General features: G+C 32.5%; 2 protein-coding genes and 2 long non-coding RNA genes across 6 annotated transcripts in view; 1 reads left to right on the top strand and 3 right to left on the bottom strand.

Moving 5' to 3' along the window:
• Positions 1 to 1,232, bottom strand: part of LOC111004471 (laminin subunit alpha-1) — a 131,125-nt gene extending 129,893 nt beyond the window's left edge. Inside the window, exon 1 of the mRNA XM_045629929.1 lies at positions 964 to 1,232. Coding sequence (XP_045485885.1) covers positions 964 to 1,042 — 79 coding nt within the window. The 5' untranslated portion in view covers positions 1,043 to 1,232. The remainder of the gene's footprint in view (positions 1 to 963) is intronic.
• Positions 1,233 to 2,924: 1,692 nt separating this feature from the next.
• LOC111004473 overlaps positions 2,925 to 24,496 on the bottom strand; it is a 46,870-nt gene continuing 25,298 nt past the window's right edge. Inside the window, exons 2-7 of one of the 3 annotated variants that reach the window (XM_045629870.1) lie at positions 17,612 to 17,835; positions 11,884 to 12,028; positions 6,271 to 6,405; positions 5,458 to 5,595; positions 5,160 to 5,265; positions 2,925 to 4,656 (exon numbers count right to left, since the gene is read on the bottom strand). In XM_045629870.1, coding sequence (XP_045485826.1) covers positions 4,608 to 4,656; positions 5,160 to 5,265; positions 5,458 to 5,595; positions 6,271 to 6,405; positions 11,884 to 12,028; positions 17,612 to 17,835 — 797 coding nt within the window. In that variant the 3' untranslated portion in view covers positions 2,925 to 4,607. Of the gene's footprint in view, positions 4,670 to 5,159; positions 5,266 to 5,457; positions 5,596 to 6,270; positions 6,406 to 11,883; positions 12,029 to 17,611; positions 17,836 to 24,496 lie in introns of all 3 variants that reach the window. The other 2 variants (XM_045629869.1, XM_045629871.1) reach the window with 2 other exon arrangements.
• Positions 19,341 to 20,978, top strand: LOC111004487. The gene is made up of 2 exons (XR_002600611.2): positions 19,341 to 19,481; positions 20,034 to 20,978. It is a non-coding gene; the product is annotated as an uncharacterized LOC111004487 (long non-coding RNA).
• LOC123689517 lies at positions 22,871 to 23,432 on the bottom strand. The gene is made up of 2 exons (XR_006750469.1): positions 23,261 to 23,432; positions 22,871 to 23,019 (listed from the first exon to the last, which is right to left on the bottom strand). It is a non-coding gene; the product is annotated as an uncharacterized LOC123689517 (long non-coding RNA).

Here is a 24,496-nt window from a genome sequence, read left to right as displayed (position 1 = left end):
AAGACGAATATAAATTGCACGCTCCTATGTCACTATGAAGACCTTAACAGTTTATAGTGTATACATTACACCAAAATATTTACGTATTTTTATATTTTACGTATTTTTAAAACTACACCATGACTTAAGTATTAATGCAACTGGCTATACAGATTACTTACCCTCTTATATTTTGTGAATACTCTGAAGCACGTTCGACAGTTTACAATACAAACATTTTTAGACTGGTTCAAAAATAAATTCCGAGAGGGATAGTAGCCCCGGTGTGATAATTATCCAGAAGGCGATAATTGACGCACCGGTCCAGCCAGGAAGTCGGGATAGTCGTGCGCACGCCATCAGATTGTAGGGATCGGTGAGGTTTTTTTATTATAAATATTGTTTAAGTTCATAAGAAATCACGACAAAAAAACGGGTGCATATTGTAAGAATTTATATGTGATTAATAGTTATTTTTAGTATATCCTAGCCTGTAGCTTAATAGCTGAAAGCTGAGTAGGACTTTAACACTTTTAACTAACGATATTAGAATCACCTACTCATATTGATTATGAATTAGTATAACAAATAATAGTAAAAAAATGACGTGGAAAATTGAAGCTTTTTAGATACATTACAGTTTCACAAAATTATATTATAATATATATTATACGGAAATTAGTAAAAAGATCATTGATCTATTCAAATGCCCTAAATGATAAATAAAAGCTCGCCCTTAGCCAACCAATTCAACTTTATTTAAATAAATTCTGATTATGTGAAGAGACAGTAGTATAAGTAAAAAATATCGGAATAGAGGTAAGACTTCTAATCAAAGATAGAATTTAATTATCTTTAATTGTATTACTTACCCGATTTACGATATTTCCATCGATTCTCGATAATGACCTTAAACTTAAACTTATCCTGCATGTTTTCAAACAAGATGGCCAAGTATTTATTAACGTTTTTAATTATACATACCAGGTTTATGATGCCTGTGCTTTTTTTCTCTGCCATCAGCGCTGGTCAGCAGTAACGTAAAAAGAATATATCGCCACATTTTTACCACATCACTTTCAAAAATTGGTTTAATTTCACATGCAACAGTTGGAACACATTGTTAAATTATTAACCACCTTTTATTACACTTTTTGATTGTTTAAATAGATCATCAACATCAAAAAATATTTTTTCACTTAAAATGTTGTATCGTAAATATTCCGTAAGCCATCAAGACACGATCACGAACATACCACACCACTCAACGCTTTGAGTTAAACTGAAAAATAAAAATGAAAACCATCCAGGGTTGCCATACTCTTAACAAAGAACCAGCATGAAGATTTTCTATAAATCCTACCAAATGTGCCATCACTATAATTTGATATAACTGTGTTTTATGTTATTTTAATTAATTTTGTATTGTATATATTATAGTCTATTTTATTGTGAGTTTAGCCATGTCTGTAATTAATAAATAAATAAATAAAAATAAATAAATAAAATATTGATTTTTTATATTAAATTATAGTGTATATTTGATTAGTTTGATTAGTATATTTGATTAGTTATAAAATTTTGTTAGTAAGTAATTGTTTAGTGGATTTTAACTGCAGTTTTGCGTAGTGGTTTGATTACACGCTAGTTAACTTCGTGCAGCAAATTCACGATTTTGTACCAATGGAATTTTCTCTATAATATAGAATATTATGCGAATTTTAATGTCGCTCGTACAGCGAAGACAAATCATGTGAGAAAACCACATGCTTTATACCTAAAAGTCGACTGTAGTGTAGTAGCACTGATTTATTTATGATTGAACGACGAAGGTATTGTTTATTACAATTAAAGTTAGCTTAGTTTATTAAAATTACAGTTAGCTGCCGAATCAAAACATTATATGACAAAATTCAATTAAATACAGTATTAATGCGCAAGGGCTTTATTATTATTATATTTTATTGTTTTAAGTTGCGACATTTTTGCCATTTGGCCAGGAGGCTTGCTATGACTGGTCATACTGGAATTATTGGTCCAAAATATCTTTTAGCACAAAACGAACTTCAATATCAAAACTCATGAAAGCTTCTTACTTTTTATATTTTTTATCAATATAATATTGATTTTATTCTTTAATTAAGAAAAATCAATCAAGTTAACGGTTGTTGTTCTGCTTTTAGGCACAGATGGCGTGATTCAGTAAATAACATACGTCACTATATAGCAGCGTATAACTTCTTCATACATTTGTAATTTTATTAGCGTTTAGTAAGCAATGTTTGCAGTAGAGGGCAGTGATATAAGTTAAAAAAGGTTACTTACATTTAACCATGTTCTCCGTGATTTAACTGTTTTATTCACGTTTTATTCAGCTACCTGCTGTTACTAATTACCAAGTTTTTTTTCAATTTTGTTTCATTTCTGGAATTAGCACATTCTGCAGAATGTTACGTACGTATATTTTTACCTTGGACCACGATTTCCCTCTGATTTGAATTTTTAAATTTATAATTTTCTTTTACTCTCATAACTCATTATTATATTTGTAACACACAAAGTATTAAAAAAATAATGTCTTAGTGTATTTTTTGTAATCTTTGATTATTTTAGCGTTTATACAAAATTTATCAATTTTTATCAAGGTAATTTGGAATTCTATGGACACGCGCTTGCTAGTTAGTACAACTGTCTCCAGGTAGCGAATTAACTATATAATGAAGCTATTGAATGTACTATAATTGTAAAATTGTAGTAGGAGCAGACAACGAACGTAATTGAAAAAATGAGTGAAGCGCAGAGTAAAAATAACAAGTTGGATTAGTTTTTTGCCTTGCTTTGACGATCTTTGTGGTTCAATGGTTACGGGCAACTGAAGCTTGCCATATAACATATAATTTGAATTATTAAGTTGTTAAGTAAGTAGATAAAAAAAAAAACAACGATAAGCCAAAAATGTTTAATGTCATAATAAATTTACACTGCATTAACACCAAAATACACGGCGCGAACGCCCACTAAACAAGTTTATCTAACAAAAGTCCACTAAAATTATTTCATACATTCGGATAGATTCATCAGATTATCAGCGCGATAATATTATACAAGATCTATTCAAAGGTACAAACATACGCTCCAACGACTTATAAAGTTTAGGACACACCTTATCTATATTTAAATTAAATTTATACATTCTTCTATTCTATGATTATGAATCATGATTATGTTTTATAATGCAAAATATTAGGAAACGTATCAAAACTTTTGATCTTACTTTAAATAGTTTATTTCAACAAAAATAGTGGTCGAGCCTCGTTCGAAAACAATTTTCCGATTCAGATCGAAAATTCAACCGAGTACTTAGGGTCAGTAACTTAGCGCTATGAATCCCGTTTGACAAAACGGATAGGAAATTCGACATACAGGAATCGTAGTCCGATTGCATTGGATACCCTCTTCCTGGCCAAAATACCTTAACAAACGCGATCCGACCACCTAGGATTTAATATTATCGCAATAGATATGTCTAGAACAGGTAAGTGACGCGATCTAGTTATACAATACAATGGAATATATAAATTAAATTCGTATGATTTTGATCGTGGTATTGAGTCAAAAGGGTAAGAAAACAAGACCTAGTGCGAACTACTCTTGTATGTTAAATCCAGACGTTTGAGAGCCACGCTTAACGGTAAGCTTCGTTTCTGAACATCTAACAAATAATGCAGCGCCATCTGTTGCCGAGTTAAAGAAAAACGGAGTAAACCTGTATTGCTTTTAATTTGTTTTTAGTACTAAATAATATTATTAATAAAGTTGACAGAACACTTTAATTCAAGGGATTATTGCTAAACTGGTCCAGTGTTACTTATAAAAACTGACAAACGCAAAAATATGCACAACCGAATAGCTTTTGTAAAATACTATTATAGTTAAAAGCCTGTGTCAAAATTGTTATTTGTAAAGCCTCAATTAGAAACTCAAACTGTTTTATTTTGAATTAGCGATATTTTGACGCTTTGCATAGTATAGTAAGTAGATATGTCGATGTTACGTTGTTTTCTTCTTGAATATAGCCGAAGAAGATAATTTTATTTTTATCGTTAGACTTATTTTGTATGATATGATTACAACGATTTTATTGCATCATTTGTTAATAACATTTAAAAGGTTTAAAACCGACCCGATGTAAACTAAGAGCGCGCCACATAGAATATAAAAAAGAGCTTATAATATGTATATTTTTTTTCTTATAACTTTATAGATTTTCTTAAATATTAACAGAAAACGAAATGAACATAAAAATCACGATCAACGGTCTATCGGGGCCTATCACATACACCACGACTTATAAAATTATTTCTTCCAATCCACCATCGACACGAACTCAACTGCTACAAAAATGTTTACAAATGAAAAATATTCTGTGATACAAATTACACTAAGAAGTTGCATACACGAACATTCCATGCGTCGATTGATGGATGGATATATGGGTGTTGTGTGTCGGGTGTGTGCGGTTAGCCCCAAAACTGGGTGCGGAAGGGGGCCGGTACGGCGCCCCCGCCCTGCGGGCCCGACCGGGCCGCCTCAGACGAACCACTCGTCCTTGTGCGGGGCGGCGCCGCTCAGCGCTGCGCCCGCGCCCGCAGGCGGCCCGGGCGCGCCGCCCTGTACCTGCAATGCAGCCCTGATCCTTACACCTTGTTATCTTTATAAAATAATTCGTTTTTAAGGGACTTTTTCCCTTCACCACTCCTAAGAGGAACCAGCTGCCAAGAGTCCTTCAAAAGTGCATTCATGGCCAGATTTTTAAAAGATTGGCAACGCTTTTTGGTAGTGTCCATGAGCGGTGGTATCAAGATCAGATTATAACAAGACGTAACATAATTGGAATAAAATTTTTGGAATGCCAATTTATTTTAGTACGGATGATTACAGTAACCTGCACTTCGGGAAGATTAGCAAAAATAAAAGTATAATAACTACACCTGTATAAAACTGTGTAAAAAGGATAGATACTTTCAGATATTAATTTTCACGTCGATAATCACATACTATATGTGACATACCGTCAGAAGTATGTCGAAGCACAAGAACATCAACAACAAGCACTGAATGTATAAAGACAAGGGCAAAACTTTTGAGTGATCAATAATTAGTAAGGAATGATGAGTTACCCGCGCGGGCCCGCAGGGTGCGCCCAGTTTCCCGGCAGTCGCGTTGTGCTGCCCGGCGAGCTCGGCACGGCTTTTCCCGCGCCGTTGCTGCTCGCCATTTGATCTACTGCAAGACATAATGAGAAAGATGAGACGATGGTATCAAAATCCAACGTCGTGAGAAAGTACTCCACTCCCCTCTAAACTGGAAACTGGATAATGGAAGAGGATTGAAGTGTCCAAAAAAATTACTACTAAATTGATTTTTAGCTATCAAAGTCTTTTTTGTATTACGTAAGTATAAAGCCGCAAATATTACAATGTAGGTGTGTACGGCGGTTGGGCGCCCTTCGACGGCAATAGCAGCATAGCAAGGCAGCTATTAAAAGCACTAGTAATGCTGCTACGCCACCAGCCACCACCATCCACGCCTCGCTGCTACCGCCACCGCCGTTCTCTGTAAATATTAAGTAAGCAATGAAACACGATGTAGACGTTGCGTATTCGTACGTACAAATCATGCGAGGTGTGGGATTCTCGAAGGTCACATGTCGCCTCAGGCAAGAGACGGTCCGTAAGAGGCAAACTTCAATAATCCGCTTATAAGTCATTTATTTTTACATACATTTTGTCAGTAATTTTAATGGTTTTAGAAAATATTCTTTTGAGAGGGCAAGCCGCTTCGTTACGTTACGCGTTACGGCGCCTATTTGTCTCTCATGCACACGGCAGGGTTAGGCAGACTTCTTCTCTCCCATCATGAACCGCAGCCCTAGCTTTTTTCGGACAGACTTTTTTTCCTCTTCCCTACTGTTTAGTATGCGTTACACAGTTCACAGTGTGTAACATATCATATATATCATCTCAAACTATCACGGTTTTTCAAAGTGACTATTAAAAATTGGTGAATGAAGCAGAAGATGATTCTCTAAACATTACACATTTAAATAAATATTACAAATTAAATATCACTTCTGCCGGGGTCCCGAGATTTTTTTTACACGTGTTATGTGTATGAGGAGATCTTACGTTCTATTCTGGGTAAAACAAAAATTCTGGTATCCAAAAATATTTTAATTGTCTTAAAACGTAATAGTAAAAAAAATATTTTATTCACGACAAATTAATTTACCGGGGCATAATGCAGCGGTGTCTTCATCAGATCCGTCTGCACAATGGTCGACGCCGTCACAGGTGAGGTCTGCGCTTACGCAGAACTCCCGCTGCTTGCACCGGAACTCCTTGCACCCGTGTTCTGGAAGAAATACTAGGAGATATGAGATTTACATTTATCTGAATTTAACTTTTTATTTAATGAGATGATAAATTAATAAAACTAATTCCATGATTATTTAGGATATTATCAGTTAAATGTGTGGATTCTGATATGTCAAACATGCCTGTTCGATTATGATAATCAAAAATTCTAAAGTGACAAAATAATTTACTAAAAATAAAAATTAAATTGATAGAACTAAAATATTTTAATAATTTTTACTCAATTTAGTCTAACAAAATTAATAATTAATAATTTTAGATTAGAAATTTTAGTTACCGTAAATGTAAACATTACATTAAATTGGAATTAGAGACAAATAGAAATATAATATCAAGAAAGAAACCTATTTACAAAGATTAAAATTTACAATTTGACGACAGTTTCGGTCAAATCATTTTATTTAAAATGAAATACTTAAACATATGCTTAGTTACAATATTCGTATGCACTTTATTCAAATATAATATAATTGTAATAAAGATATCACGATGCCTGAACTACAAAAAAAAATTAAAACATAACAAAAATTGTAAATTGTATTATTAAAATTGTTTGGTTTAAAATTATGCTTCATTCCATACACGGCTGTGTTCAAAGAAACTTCTATCTGGGCCATTGGACTCTTATTATAAGGCTTGTGAAAAAAGTTATGAATAAAACGGAAGCAGAAATGTGTTTGCCGTTTACTTCATACACTGTAAATCCAAACACATTTTAACTCTTAGACTTTTTTTAGATAGAAATAAACAAAAGTTTTAAAAGCAAAATCCTACACAGAATATGGTAAATGACAGACCGATGACAAAATTAAGAGGCATCGATGCATAAAGGCAGTACAATGGGCGCGACGTGATCCATCAAACGATTCGCCAGACATTTGAATCAATAAGTCATCAAAGCGTAAATTTTTTGCACCAAAAATTATAATCTCCTCTTTTTTACTGTTTTCTAAAAAATACTCAAATATTTTATTTTAACTATCGTCTCGTTTCGAGAGAATTATGGTTCAAGCTACAGTTAAACCTTTGTTATGGCAATTTTTCCCATGATATTTTCTTTACCGTACTCACAACAATTAATTACACAACTTGGCAAAGATCATTATACCTCTCACGCTTAACTAGCGTTGTAGTTACTGTAGTTACTATGTGGTAAATGCTTTAATTTTATATTAAAAAAAAATCAATTATCGTAAAGTCGGTTTACTGACGATAGTTGAACGTGACAACGTCATAAGAAAATACTGATGGAATGCTTCTATTTTTCGAAAGAAAATTTTAATTTTATTTGTCTGATAGACATTTTGTATGGATATAGAGAAAAATAGATATAGAGAAGGAGGTATATCAAGTTACATTTATTTGTACGCATAAATACGCTTGCACTTCAAGCTTTAACTGGAACGCATCAGGTGTAACGACGTGCCGCGAGGTAACGCTGCATGAGTCATATTTTTTCGTGCGTGCAGCCGGCTGCATCGAATTATAAGACGTTGTCACGTCAAAATGCGATATAAAAAGGCTCTACCCATTATTAATTATAATCCTTTGCGGTATTATGGGCCATACACTGTTTTTATTATAATTGCACAAATTAATTTGAACAACAATATCTTTTAAATATTTTTTAATTTAATTAAAATATTTCTTTAATGAGAAACGTATATTATCTGTATATATGTACATAAAGCTTACAAAGAATAAGCCCCCGTGAAGCACGGTCAGAAAGCTGTGAAGTGGGGTCTCTCTCACAAATCTTTTGATCTTAGGCCTTTCAGTAGGAAACAGGGAGTTTGCAGACGTTACTAAATGAAGTGTCATTGTTACATGGTACACCCCTTTACAATTCTAAAAGTAGTTTCAACGCACCATTGAAATACCACATTCTTATTTTAATATTATTTTACGCAATATACAGCTGGCTAATATAATATTTCGTTATGCGAGAAAATAAAATAATAAAATATATTTAAGGAAACTTTTTTGATAAATGTAATAGTAATTTATTAAAATGTATATTTCGACATGCCTGTTGAAGATGTCGTCATCTAATGCTGCATTCACTCGCAAAATACTGCTGTAAAGTATTCAAAACGACGAGTTATGATATTATATAATATAAATTGCTTACATAATACTTGTAGGTATATAATGTTCAAGCTGTATCAATTAAAATTAAATTCATTTTATATGAGCAAGGTTTTCCATGTGACGAAAACTGTGATATATGCTTAAGAGTTAATTTCTAATTATGCGCCAAATTATCGTTGATCAGTGACGTGAAATAACTGGAACGGAGGGTTCTAATTATTAAATATTTTTCGGAGTTTTTGAGGTTATATTAATAACGCCTTTGTTCATAATATTAGATTCCCTACGGGCAAAGAAATAACCATAAGAGGATAAATGACATTAATTAAACGAATTGCCAGAATATGTATAGTCTGGTAATTCGATTAATTAATGACATTTTTAAGCATTGTTTTTTTGAAAGATTCGTGGCCATATAGAAGCTTCCAGACTTCCAATAGCAAGAGGTTGAATGTAAATATTAAATTTATACTGAATCGATAATAATCGTGTGTCATTTAGTAATATAATTAAGATTTGTGAGGCGATTGCCTAAAATAATTGCATAGTAGAATGGAACGGTAGTAGGTACAACATTAAATAATAATAAAAAATCTATGTTTTATTTGAAGCACGCTCATGTTATACTTAATAACGTAGGGATGAAAAATACACCAAAAAAACTGAAAAATTTGTGAAATTTTTCCAATTAAGGTTCGTTATTACGAACGAAGTCGTAGCCACCAACTAGAGATATATAACTGCTGAATAAGATTTTTACCCTCTGATCTCAACGCTTTTGACTGATCGTTAGAAGATTCACTTATAACATAATAGCGAAGAATTTCTCAGCCATTATCTTTGAAGAGAAACTTGAATATCAAGAGGCTAAAAACAAAAAGCAGCACGCCAAAAGTTCACAAAGAAAATAATATTATTATATTCCGCAAGATTCTAAGTCGCACGAACTTTCAATATCCTTTCACACTACTTTTCCACGCAGCCAGGCGGAAAAATGGTGCTATGTTTGAAAAAGGACAGTTTTGAGTTGTGTTTCAATTTTTTATAACACATTATTTACTTGATTACGGCACGTATCGAGCATCACCTTCACGTGGAATTATTTGACCATATTATACCTCTTTATGCTTGACAACACATGCGAACTTTGAGAGTCGACCTGACCAAGTTAGACCTTGTTAGACCAGCCCATTCGCAACTTTTACATTTTTTTCCTAAGGATTATACATATAAAATCTTGTTTCAATTCATACGGAAATAAAATTTAACCCTTATGTCAACACAAAGTGTTATAAAGTTTAGATAAATCATTTAATTTGAATTATCCCTGTACTAGTTTATACGAATTGAAACTACTCATTAAATTCAATGAAATTTAATCATTACAACGCTGACGCAAACGATCCAGACTTATAAAACACGTCGCCCGAGTAAATACTTATTCACCCTCTAACATCCCCTGTAACATATTCAAAATGGGGTAACAAAGGCTTAAATTTTCGCAGAATAAGCGCAATTTATTCTCGTTTTCCATTTTGATGAAACGCCATGCGCCGAGTGTCCTTACACATTCGCTTTTGGTTTAAAATCTGTTTATTATGGAGTTTATTTTATGCTTGGCAATTTAATAATGCAGCAATACCTAATGATAAAAATTGTAACTAGGGAATATAATGCAGGCAGAAGGACCTGGTAACAGACGCACTTCTTGGTTAAAAACCTTAGACAATGGTTTGGCCAAAGCACCAAGTCATTGCTTAGAAGCGTGGCATCGAATATTAAAGTAAAGCCATGATGATCGCCAGCCTTTCGTGGAGTTGGCGTTAAGAAGACGAACGGAATCTAATGAGAGAAACTTGTCATACATCTTGTTAAAACTAATGTTCCTCATATATTGAACACTTGTTTACAAATTTTTACATTATAGGGACTTAAAACTTAACGAAAGCCATTCTCTTTTCATTAATTGATGAACCACAATTAACAATCATATTTTATTTAATTAATAAATTATTTAATTATTTCTCTACCATAAACTTTTATATAAATAATTTATTATGTTATATTTTCCTATAGAGATCTTTTCAAGCGGAAGAAAAGACAGTAATGGAAAATAAATAAAACATAATAAAAGAAATGTTTGGTGTACGAGTTCAAGGCATTTGAATACCTAACGGAGGAGGGTTGACGGAAAGAATCCAATATTACCCAATAGATGTCTATCACTTGTATTATGTATATATTTTTGACATTTCATACGACATATCTCCAAACAACTAAAGTAACGAATCACACGGGCTATAAAAAGGCGAACAATTAGGAGATGTATCACAAGTGTGACCAGATGTTACGAAAAGAAGGATTTAAAAAATAGCTAACATAAAACCACAAATATGTTCGATCAGGGCATAAATTAATAAAAGTGTAAGGACGTCATAAATCAAAATTCTTTATACTGTTTGTGTTGGAGAGCACGCCAGTACAGGAAATGCCTCTTAATCGCCGCTTAAATGAAGCCATATGAAACTGTGTAGTGTCTGTTTTTTTTAAAGAAACCACGATCCAAATATTACAGTGCTGGGGTTGTTAACAACAGCATGCTGTCAGGATGGAGCTGTGATTGAAAGAGGCTGGCGGAATAAATAAAGTTATTTGGATAATAAACTGGCCAACTCATTTTTAACCAACTTATCTAATTCATAACATATTTAATACCCTACAATAATATTAACGAATTCGAATCGGAATCGCTCTAGAGACCGCTCAATTTAAAAAATAAATGTTAATAGAAATCCTGTCTGCAGAATTTTCAGTCGAAATATTGTTTACTTTGAATATGTATCACGCGTGGTATAACAAATTTTAATTTGTATGTTTAATTAATAAACCTATAAATGGAAACGATTTTCTGTGTTCGAACCCTATATAAGTAAGTGGTATTTACACAAGTAATGAAAAGCTTTTATCTGCTTGGACTTGTTATAAAATTGAAAAACGGATTATTTACAAATATTAATTATTAATTATCGTCGCTACTAGCAATCGTCTTTTTGATGACCTTCGATTTAAAGAAAAACACTTATAACGGATTGAAGTTATGTACTTATAATTATTTAAACATAATTTTAAATTTATATGCGTGCGACGTTTGCGTGCTTTACAGCGTGCGTGGTCACGGTGACTGAAGACAAAAGGTGTTGAATGTCAAAAAAGTTTTGAAACTGTAGAAAATGTTGTATTATCTGTATTTATTTACCCGGAGTTGGTATCGACTAAAAAAGACAAAGCTATGACCTTCGATTTCAATTAAATAGCGACACATTCTTTGATAATTACAATTCAACTGAAAGACAAGACATTAGGCAAATATACTTACTAGGGTCTTTGACGGAGGTGATAACCAGTTTGAACCCGTTGGCATCGGTGCCCCAGTTGTCGGTCACGTACTTGAGGGTGACAAAGTTGCTGCGTGTGAACAGCGCGCCCACCTGCTGCTTCGTGTTGCGACAGGACAGGTCTGCCTGAAATACAATATGGCTTTAATTACAAACTGAAAAATACCTTTGATTAAGATATTCGTCTTGAATTAATGAAAAAGTAGTGTTTATATTTGAAACCAGCAAATAATTTCATCCTCCCACCCGATCTCCCTAACATTATATTATTCTTATAAAACTGTTATAGACAATATTAATCTAGTTCACTTTATCACAGCTTTAAAAAAAATGTCGTAACTCATTAAAATCAACAAACAATACATTCCAAGTAACATTGAAAATGCGACTTATTTAATCAAAAATAACAAAAAAACATTTATTCATATAGATAACATAATGTCCACTTATGAACGTCAAAAAAGAAATATACATTGAATAAATAATATAATACAATCAAAATGTTGTCTAAAAAATACTACTAAACGAATATATCTGGTAATTCCGAAAACAAAAACTTACTTTTTAACTAAATTAAAACTAGCCCATTTCGTCATATCCGGCATAAAATGAAACATCGATTCAAAGACATAAAAGTCTATTGGTCAATTTCACCGGCGAAATCCCTTCAAAATTAACTCGTCTTTATTACACTTCATAAAACTGAAGGTTCCCGCAATATTTTCTTCATCGAGTGGGGCTTAGTGAACGATGGCCGCATTATATCGCTGTCATATTTCAGGGAGAGCTATCGGGAAGACGTGACCGCCCCGGATTTAGCCCCCCTCGGGACCTCCTTGTCTAACGCCGTGCATCAAAAGAGTCTCTTGCAACAAAATTTTGCATTCTATACCCGCTCTCCGGACGTTTTATTAAGTCTACGGTATATTAAAATTCCTTCACAGGGTTCTTATTCTTTACTTTGGAATTCGACTTGGAATTATTTCACACCTTTATAGAAGCGTAAGCTCCATTATCCGATAATGAAGGTTCTTTGTCGTATATTTATTGGATTTTAAGGGGTCGTCTCATAAAGGTATTATCCTAGTATCTTCTTAGCTCTCTTTTCTAAAGTAGGTAATATACCGGATATTTTCTAATACCTTCCTTAAATTAGCGTTTTAATGATTTTTCACTTTATTACTCAAGATGTCATATGGAAAATGGTGTAATGGTTTCAGCTCCTTACAAACATTATGTAAAAAAAACTTGGCGATTAAAAAGAGTGGCGGAAAGTTTATTGCCAGTTCTCCCTCTTCCGTTCTACGCCCTTGATTTGAGAACTGGCAGTAAATGTAAAATTAGAATCATTTAATGAATATTTCTTTTTTTTGACGTTCATAAGTGCACATTATGTTACCTATATGAATAAATTATTTTTGACTTATTGAACGTAGCCTTTGCAACAGTTCCTAATACTTATTATGAAACAATAGAAAAGTAGAAAATAAATCCCATAACGGCAAGTGATTTTTAATTTAAAATCCCCTTATTTTAAATATCGTTTGTGTAAAATTTTGGTCCAGTCAATTTAAGGCATTGCGCGTGTCTTGAAGTCTTATAAGTTTCATGATGTAAAGTGTACGCCGACTGAATTTAAAGTGGCTGCCATTTGCTTAATTCCCATCCATCGTTCTGAATAGAGCTGTTGAAATACTTCTTTGAAACATTTTGCTTTGTTCCAGCATCTGTTTCGGTAATAAACACTTTAATACTTTCATTTCCTTTTGAATTTTTCGCGTGAACTTTGCTGACTTCGTGGAGGAAGAAGAGGTTTGTTACGTGATAAGTCGAAATAGGAGTAACTAAATAATTTAAAAAATATGCTATGAAACACAAATAAAACAAAAATACGATCGTAAATGCTAAGATAGATTTTGTTCAGTGTTGATTTATCTAACAATAATTGAATTAAAAGAAAATTCTAAAAAAATCTTACTTTCACACGTAAAAACACTAAACTTTATTTACGAAAGTGACACATTTTATAATGAAAATACAATTCTACTAGAATTAAATATGATAAAATTCTACGAATTTTTAAATTTCCTAAATGACTTGAGAAAGTATTCTCTGGGGAAATATATGGCACGCGGCAGCATTTTTAATTCTACTAAGAAGCTTTAATTTAATACATTTTATTTTATTGATTAAAAGCTTGCCAACGCTTGGCTCACTGTAACATCAAAAAAAATCACTAAATACATTTTTAAATGTGACAAGCACTTATAGGCTAACATGACATACACGAAGAGATTTAAGATTAGACAAAACAAACTATTTAACATAATGTAACGCCATAGGTTCTTCTATATTATAATATTATTATCATTTTTTTATTATAATTTGTAGTAATTCAATAATAGTTAAAATATGGTTAGTATAATATATGTGCGTTTATTTAAAAATATAGACATATTTAAAAGTAGATACCTATAAGGTCATTGCGTTTTTCAGTGCTATAATAACAAAAGAATTTCTTCAAAATTTAGATTAACAATTCACAAGCATTGTAATAATTTTGTATATCGTTTACCGGTCGAAAATTGTATTTAAACGCGTTTGCTAACGTACTAACGAAACGCAGTAAAGAACATTAAACATTTAACTGTCTTCAATAAACGATTCTGTCAAATTACCGAGAGTAAAAAATGTGCCTTAAAGTATAATTAATTACAACAGACACTGGTAAATATTACAAAAATGAAATTTTCGCATCTTCAGAATTTACTTAATAAAAGAAAATAATGATCCATTGAAGTATCCCAAAATGGCTGAGCAAACCCGATAGAGAAACGCCATCCGCCGAGCGGTAGCCAATTTGAAGTAACAATTTCCATTCGAGTGCCTTACAAGTAATGGATTTAAGTTTTCGCGAACAAACTTTCTTACATTTTCACTGTCAAATTAACATATCGCAAACGAGCGGTACCAATCTGTAATTATGAGCATAATTGGAATAATCCTGAATCTTTGACTCTGTTTTGCGCATTAAATTTTATTATATCAATCAATATTAAATTACATTTGACAGATGACAGATTTATATTTTCATGCTCTGACTTATCTTGAATTAGATTATCATGATTCATGTGAACTTTTTACTATTTTTTTTATGTATCCTATATCAGTTTAGTTTATTTTAATTTTTTTTGTTTCTGTTAAGTATGTTTTTTCCTTCTTATTGTATTTGTAATATGTATTTTTTCATTTCTTGCCTACCTTATGTAATTTAATCCATGTTTGTTTTCCTTTACTCACAGTGGTTGTCTGGAAGAAAGATCTCGAAAGCGATAAGGCCGCCAGTTGCTTTTTATTAAATTATGTTTAATATATATATTTTTTCTTTTATGTAATGCAACGAAGTGTTAATAAATAAATAAATAATAAATACTGCCGTAACTATTAAGACAGATTTATTCTGTATATATATGTAGTAAATTGAAACGGAATTTTATATGCTATTAGCGTTAATAATTATGCTAGTCCTATATTTGATACAACCATTTCAGTAAAGAATCCAATATAGTTCGCGTATTCCAATTATAATTTTAAATCTGTTGCCTTAATTCCGATTCATTAACGAAATCGTCATTTCACAATTTATAAATAATCCACAGTCCATTTAAAAAGCGTTCTATTTAAAAAACCTCTTAAACGAAAGAATGATGAAAAATGTCCCATTAAAGCGAAGCCCGCAATTTATTTCTGTGAACACCGGAGCTTTACCATCGCATAAAGAATTCAAATTCATACTTAAAACTTCCCGACAAATCGCTGACAAGCGGTTGAATAGAAAATTAAAGAGGATTTAATACACACGTTGAAGAGGGTCAGTTGTACAACTTCAATGACGACCGATATTACTCCGCGCTCCACCGCTATGAATGGTACATTCCGATATTTTTGCCTACGCACGTACGCAAACACGACATCAATGCAACTTATGAGCAATTATGACCTTTTCTCATTAACTAGGTTTTTTTTTCTCTTTATCTTACAAAATAATATAGTATATTACAATATGTTACATTAGAAAACCGCTGTGGTTTGTATCAATGTAACCATAGCAGTCTTGTTTAGGAGCGCGACAAATGCATGTTAAAGTAGTTTTTTAATTATAATTTATGTTGGTTAGTGTTAGGCTATGTGTTATGTGATTGGGTAGACTATTTATTAGCCGCGGTAGCAAATACCGCAACGTTCTCTCGCCATAAACGTTGTGGGCTTCCGATGAATAGAGCCGAACGTGCCTTACCGCTCGAGTCTGTACGTCATGCTCCACACGTTTTTTTATGTCACTATGTGTAAGTACTTTACTAGTACTTGAAAGAATTAAACAATTAAACTCCTTGAAAATTCGAAAAGTACAAAGAATAACTTAATGTCAAGTATTCTCAGTGGGAATGTTAATGAGCATCAGCGGACGGCAGGTGTCTCGCAAACTAAATAATTAACAAGGCTGAGACGCAACTTTGCCAATTTTAAATTCAAATCTAAGTTCGGCCAACAATGGACGAAGAATGTTCTCAAGTATTGTCGGGACGAGGGTTTGTCGCTTATTCCTACTTTACCGTGTTTATTTTTCGTTATCCTAAACATACAATTACATTCTCTATAGCAAACATTTAACGTTAACATACAGAGAAAGGAAAGAAACGGGTTTTCTTCAGCGATTTTTGAATATATTTAATAATTCGAAGGAACAACTTAAATGTTCTGAATGTTGGATATTTATTTATATATCTTTCTTTGTACTTTGTATACTTCTAATTTATGCAAATAAATTAATAAGACATTTTGTCTTCTTAATTTAAGTCTCATACTAAAACTTATTCAAACTCCTACGAGTTATAGTTAAATTGATGAAAGTCTTTTCTTCTTGTTTTTTTTTTAGAACAGGGGCAAACCGGCAGGAGTCTCACCTGATGTTAAGTGATACCGCCGCCCATGGACACTCTCAATGCCAGAGGGTAATTAAAATCCTTATTCCATTTGTAACAACAATCGCAATATATGGCAATAATATGAAGTTATAACTCTATGAATAAGTGAGTTATGAATCAAGAGGCACGTGAGAATTCAAATTAATTTATCTGAAATCGATTTTAATTAAAAGACAATAGAACAATTGAATAGAGATCTATTCTCATTAGCATCAAGAATCCTTAATAAATTAGAGGATCTGTAGTCGGGAGCAGGCGGAGTAATCCCCATCTCCAGGGTAATTGCTTGCGTCTTGGAATGCCTCCAAATTGGATATCATATCGGTAAAAGTGATATGTGATTGGGAAATGTTATTGAACAAATGCTGAGTGAATGAATTGTCTTAAATTAAATTGTGACATTAAATGTGCTGTACGCTCTTAAAGTCAACTTTTGAGTAAAAAAGCTAATAAATAAGATTATAGATCACTAATAGCAAATTAATAGTAATGTCGGACTTAAAGTCATTTTTTGTGTTATTGTTTTTGATCGATGTATACCTACATAAAGTCGAGTTTATTAAATACTTGTAATAAAATTGTAGTTTATTTCCATTTTTTTTTTGTTTTTATTTTTTTGTACAGCGAATGTATTTTGCATATAAAATATTCCTTAACAAAATACATAGGAGATGCAATAAATATCGAATTCCTAAATAAAAACTTATCATAGATAGTGTGATACCTTAGGAGGTGCAGTCGCGTGAGCGCCATCGTAGACATAGAGGTGATCATTGCAGTCGAGCTGCAGCAGCTCAAAGTGCAGCATAAACCGCTGCAGGATGCTGTGCGTCTGGAAGGTGACAGTGCAGTCCAGGTTCCTCTCGTTGCGGGACCACAGCACGCCACCATCGAGTTTCCGATACTGCCGCTGCAGGAAGTGGTCCTTGCAGAGGGAGTCCATATAATCTGCAAATAAAAGACATGAACTAGTACTTACAATAACAAGACTATTATTTTGTTGGAAATGGATATTCTTTAAAAAGCCCTGGGACTATTACAAGATTTTAAAGTAACTAATGTATATATTTCATATATTTTATTATTGCATGAAATTTAAATTTAGAATGCATTGGAATTTGAACAGAAATTCTTTATCCAATTGAAATTGGATTCATTCCGAGTTTTGAATAATGCTCCAAGGTGATCTCAATAAGGGGCCCATAAGTTTTATTTGATTCTCGTGTTACTTTCAAATGACATTTCTCAGAGTCGGAATGAAGAACGGGCAATTTCCTTACGACTAGAGCCTTATAGTCAGCAGAAAGTTGCCTCGAATGTATCAAAGTTCGATTTATAGCAACCATTCGTCTTATGTAAATTTGGGATTTCATTTACCTAATACGAAACGTACAACGTTAACAAAATCGAGCCGACAACTAGTTTGGTGCTGCATCGGCTTATTTAAATATTTACTATAAGAACATATTATAGATGCACCTTATTTTATTTCATTGACACTAATGAACCAAATTAAATAATATATTCAATTAAATGATAATAATCTCATATCCTTAAAAGAATCCTTTTCGTTTAACGTATTCATGAGTTTTGTTTTCCAATTCTATTTTACGTGTCTCGTTGTTTGTCGGCTATGGACTCCTAAACTACTTAACCGATTTCAATCAAATTTGCACACTTTGTGCGTTTCATCTAACATAAAAGAAAAGATACCTTATATATATGTGTATATATTTCAATAAAACTCCTCTTTAACGACTGGCCTGATGTAAATGATTTTTTGTATGCGTTTGGGTGGAACGCTGGAAGGTTTAGATTTACTAATCAGCCTGGTAATTATGCTGCAGTCGTTAATTTCATACTTTTTTAATATCCTAATCGCTTGGTAGATCATGCACGAAAATGTCTGTCGGGTTCCGCTTGTTATGTTATAGATTATGACATATCTTTATCGCATTTCTTTCTCGTTTCTAGTAAGATTAGCTATCTGCCTTTCTTGATACATATTTAAGAGTGTCATGACAAACTGTGCGAATAAGGCCAAAGTAAACGTGCAACTAATATAATAATATTGTAATTAATTTCAACAGGCATACAATATTGCCATCGTTCCAGTTAATTATTTACCAAGTCAGTAATTTAATCAAGTCTTTAATTTGAACCAAGTAGATTTAAAATTCTAGTTGCACGCATAGTCTTTTTTTTTAGATTAATACGTAATTTTGTAAATTAATATGTTCTCCGTAGTCCCAAGCGAGCGAAAGTTGTATCACCGTCTTTAGCAGCTTTCCTTCAACATTAAGTGCGTAGGTTATTGACAGATATCGTAGCTGAATTGCACAGGTAAGATACATAATTATAATTCTAACCTATGAGAGATTATACTACTCGTAAAAGCATTTACAGTAAACAATTATTACAGATATTAGCTACGTCTCGATGCGACAATTGCAGTAATTCCGTCGACCGTTTAGTCTCGCCCTAACGATGCCTGATGTCTTTGGAAACAAGATAACAGGTCTCAATTGCGAACAGATCTCTACACGTAGTAGATAGGTGTGCCAAAAACGTCCTGCCTATGCGCAAGCAGCCATGTAAGTAAAGTTTATTTTAATTGTATAAATAAAGATCGCAGCATATACTAAATACCTACAGAACTAGTGAAGTAGCCAGGATTTTTAAGGAAGATGATTTAAATTTACTTTAATTTCAATTTTTATTTGATAAAATTAATGTTATTAATATAGTTTGTTATTTTAATTCTTTTGTATAATTTATTAGATTATTGTTTATTTTGAACAGTATCGCTAGAATATATTTTATATATTATAATAAATATATAAATAAGTCCTTAAATTGTTTGTCAATATTAAAAAAAAATTACAAAAAGTGTTACGTTGAAAAATTGTATAAAATGACGTACATTTTGTTTTTGTTGACTGCGATTTTTCTAAGTCCTGTTATAGGACATGGGGGGATTATTTTTTCAAAACTACTTAGCTAGCTCAACGTTATGTACAGGTACGATCAGTGCATTACAAATATTGTTTTTTTTTTTCATTTTTTACATAAAGGCAAATAATATCTTAAGAAATAAGAAATTTTTCATCACTTTTCACATAGTACACAAATATTTAAATTTTCAGGAGAGGTGGTGGCGTGTTGGCGCCAGTTTTACTAGTAATACTTTTAAGTGGCATTGCCGCTGCACCAATTAACCTTGTATCTACATCAGCCTATAGTGTTTCTGGAGAAACAAGAGGGCTAGAGGTACCCATGGATCTCGTGGCAGGAGTCGGAATTGGCATGAGTTCAGTACAACTTGTTGTCAATGTGCATACTGACAGCGCTGGAAATATTGAAGTTCAGACAAACTAAAGTAACAAAAGGAAAAGTGTATATAGAACAAACAATACAGCTGAGTTTTCTCTCTGTAAACGTAATTGTATTGTACTTGACATATTTATAATTTGACGTTTAGACAAAACACAATTTTAGTCACATCAATTTGACATAACTCATAACAATTTGACAGATAACAATGTCTTACGGTGATGCATTAATTACAGAAATTAACGAACGTCAGCCTCATTTTGTGAAACAATTAAATCGGTTTTAACAATGGTTAACGCAATTTATATTTGCGGAGCTTTAAACAGCCCAGCTTTACCTGTCACTCAATTAATTAAAAAAATATAAAACACATGCCTCCAATACAGTATATAAAAATTGAATGTTTGATGAAAATGTAATTGAAATCGGATATAAAAATAAGGACCATATACGGTATAATAATGTTATCTTTTTACAATTGAACGGAATCGCGTATCAGCTTATCATTGTCGATAAAAGCAACGTTTCAAACATTGCTCACGACATGTTTTATCAAGCGTGTACATTGATTTCTGCGTTTAAGATCTGCTTTCATACTTACGGGTGTAAATATGGCAATGTAGATCGGTTAATTTTTATAAGTTTATTTTCTTAATAGAATATTTGTAACTACGACTGCTTTGGACACGGAGAACGTCTAATTTTTTTTAATAATTTAATTTTCTTTAATTCGTACTTTTATATAATATATTTAAGACGATTGTGGTTTTATTTATTTATCCCGATTTGTCAAATTTATTTCATTAGATATTAATAAAATTTGTTATACGAAAATATGCATACATTTCGATGAAAAATTGTTACGAATAAACTTTATAATTTTTATATCCTAAATGATATATCGAATAAATTTTATCTACGAAACTCTATATGCATCCACAAAACTACAACAAAAGCATAAAACCATATGCAACTGATAATCATGTAATTCGTATGAAATTTTAACGTAAAACCAACCACATAATGTAAATGGCCTTTGTGAAAGCTGTCGTGAATGAAACAATAACAGAATGTTACAAAAAATACACGTAATGGTAGGAAAACAGTTCCCTTGTTGCGCCCGATAGCTTTGCGCTAACGAAAAAGCCTGAAAGGAGTACTCAGCCGTGACGCAATCCTAGAAAAGCATATTGTTCCTGGCTCCTTAAATAAAACGCAGATTATTGCCGTAAAACTAATGAATGAACATTGCTTTAATGTTTTGGTCAGGGGTTTCAAAATAGTTCACAAAATTAATTTCGTTATTATGAACAACAATAAGTACTTTAGAAAAAAACCTAAATATGTGTTGCACACTAAAAATGTACATACAATATTGTGTCTATAAGATTTTGATGTATGTGGCAACATAAATACAGGACACTAAGAAAAGAAGAAACAGACTTTTAAGACGAGTGAATATATATATTTTGTCCTTGAGCGTTTCTATAAGAATATAAATTAATTGTTGTTGTATAACTTAAGTATTTATCGTCTTTAACGATAAATACTTAAGTTATTTTCATCCTTCTCATCCTTGTCATACATAGTCAACCCAGTACATATTTATTAACGATTTTTTAGTTGTATTCTGTCAGATATTTTGTAATCTACCGAATCCAACATTTTCTCTAGTCCGTATTAAAAAAAAGCACAAATGGTAATCGTATCATGATTCATAATAAGTCGAAATATAATAATATAAATATACACTTACGGTATTTATAGGACAAAAAAAAACATCATTACTCTTTATTTTAGACGGTTAATAGTACTTTAAGACTTCCACACTGTTCTATAATTTATAGCAAGTAACGCAGCCTTAGAATATTTCTAAATACCCCTAAATCCGTTATCGCCTGTCACCACGGGTACAATTAAAGTAAACCGGAAATGAAATAGGCCATCATCCGGCATTTATTATATGGCGCTTCTAAACGGGCCATGTTTTGCTGCAATTGATGGCTGCAACACATGGCCCGGCAACATTGCAAACAATGTCAGCCACACTATGCAATGTTGCAGTAATGTCCCGGCCATATAGCCAAACATGTTTTGTGTAGCCACTTATGGCCGATATGGCCCCGATGGGTTGCCGAACGATCGCTAGACTATCGAATTCAACTGCAATATTGCACAGCCAGTTCTATTGTTGTTTCAGTCACTCTCTTTGTTATGGCATAGTGTATCCTTTTCTACGCGACATGAAGTTTGCTATGAGTGAAGTGTGCCTGTTGCTATATTCTGTGTTTTGCGATCAGCTGCATTTTGACAACTACGTAAAAATGGTTACTGGTCTAACAAGACAATTACTGATTTTATTGAAGAAATACATTTGCACCCCGAGTTGTGGGATATAAAAACCGGCTCATACAAAGATAGAAATTCTAAAAAAGATGCATGGAATGAAATCGCTGAAAAGTTTGGCATAACAAGTAACGAGGCTTACAAAAAATTCAGAAGCCTAAGAACTTACGCAAATAATGAGGAGAAAAAGAAGAAAAGTGGTAGTGCTGGCGGTAAAACAGTAAAGTGGTTTGCTTAAGATGCGATATCGTTTCTCTTTACTCAAAATACCACGAATATAGGATTACATAGTGAAAATGAAAACTTCTAACGTAAGTATCTTTAATAAAATATTTTAGTCATTATAAATGTACATATCTCTGTATTACGTATGTATCATATCGATTGATAAATTGAACTTCTTCCCTCGAAATCTTTTGCAACTTGTTTCCATTCTGTTACTCCTGACGGCATCTGAAAGGCTTAAAGATATACTAAAAATTTTATGCATTCACAGGCGACTGAAGCTACATACTGACATCAGTGCTGACCCACGTGAAGTCGTAGAATCAGAAAGGCTCAAAATATTATACGCGATGCTGGCGAAAATAAAAACGAATATGCTGCTACTAGATACCTATTATTATTTAATTTAAAAAGTACATAATAGTTACTACCTATGCGTAACATATTTAATAAACCTATGTTAACTTACCTTGATGTATTATTTTAATCCTTCTATAATAGCTGTACACACCTCTTGTATAAAAGTTGAAATCTAACACTCGGAACAGGTACATAAAACTTTTAAATGAATCTCCTGTTGCCAAAAACCGTAGAGTTATCGCAAATCTCGTGATGGCGATGAAACAGGTATTGCTGTTCTCATGTTTATATCATTTCTTTTTATTTTTGGTCCAATTTTGTTTAAGAGAAAGTCAAAGTCGCCTTTTGAAATTCTAGCCAAGTTCTTGAATAATTTATTATCAAGGCTTATTACTGCTAGACTCAAATTGTCTACAGTTTCACGCCTATTTAAATAAGGTCGAATCCTCAATCTCTTCTTTTTCTGTTCTTTTAAAATTAATATAAGCTGCTGCGATAAGTGTGATTTCATCAGCCATTGTTGCCGGTATGTGTGGCCCGTTTAGGAGTCTGCATCATGGGCCATACTATTGCTGACATATTGCAACACATGGCCCGGCCATAGATTGCTCGGCCATCATCTGCATTAAAACATTTTTGTGATGGCCGGACAATTAATTGCCAATAGTGCAGCCATCAATTGCAGAAAAACATGGCCCGTTTAGAAGCCCCAATAAGGGAACATAGAATTCTCGTGGACTGCTATTATGTTTATTACTTAGAGCTAACAAAACCTTATACGCTAAAGTAATTTTGTCATTGTTATAAATCCATTTACGCGTCTACCAATATGTTATTACCTCGTTGCATGATATAAATTGCATACTTTATCTGAGTCTTTAATTAATTTTCTATGTAATATACGTTGGTATGTCTACTTGCCCTATCCGTGTAATACATGAGTCACAATAATTTAAATAGTAATGTATATAATATTTACAATTTTGTTACTCTCATATTATTAATAAATAATAATTGCTATATTTGGTCCCTTAGATACTGGTGGCATTTCCTCAATTCATTAAATTATTCAATAAAAGCTAATTAAGTATTTTAGTCTTTAATGTAGCGATGGACCGAAATTCAAATCATTTGAAATTCAATTGGTTCATTTTACTAATTCAAACTCAAATTTGAAATCATAATATTGAATGAAGTGATGTAATCGACAATTTACAAGTTAGAATTAATTTATACACATAATCTGTTATTTATTATAATTTCGAAATTATGTTTTTTTTTTAAATCAAAAACACAACCCAATAGGGGTTGTGATATTTTTAAAATCATCCAGCCGTACAAATTA

The sequence above is a fragment of the Pieris rapae genome, chromosome 10, assembly GCF_905147795.1.
Source record: "Pieris rapae chromosome 10, ilPieRapa1.1, whole genome shotgun sequence".
Classification (NCBI taxonomy): Eukaryota; Metazoa; Arthropoda; class Insecta; order Lepidoptera; family Pieridae; genus Pieris; species Pieris rapae.
Note: the sequence above shows the minus strand (reverse complement) of the source record. Positions and strands in the feature narration are given on the sequence as shown.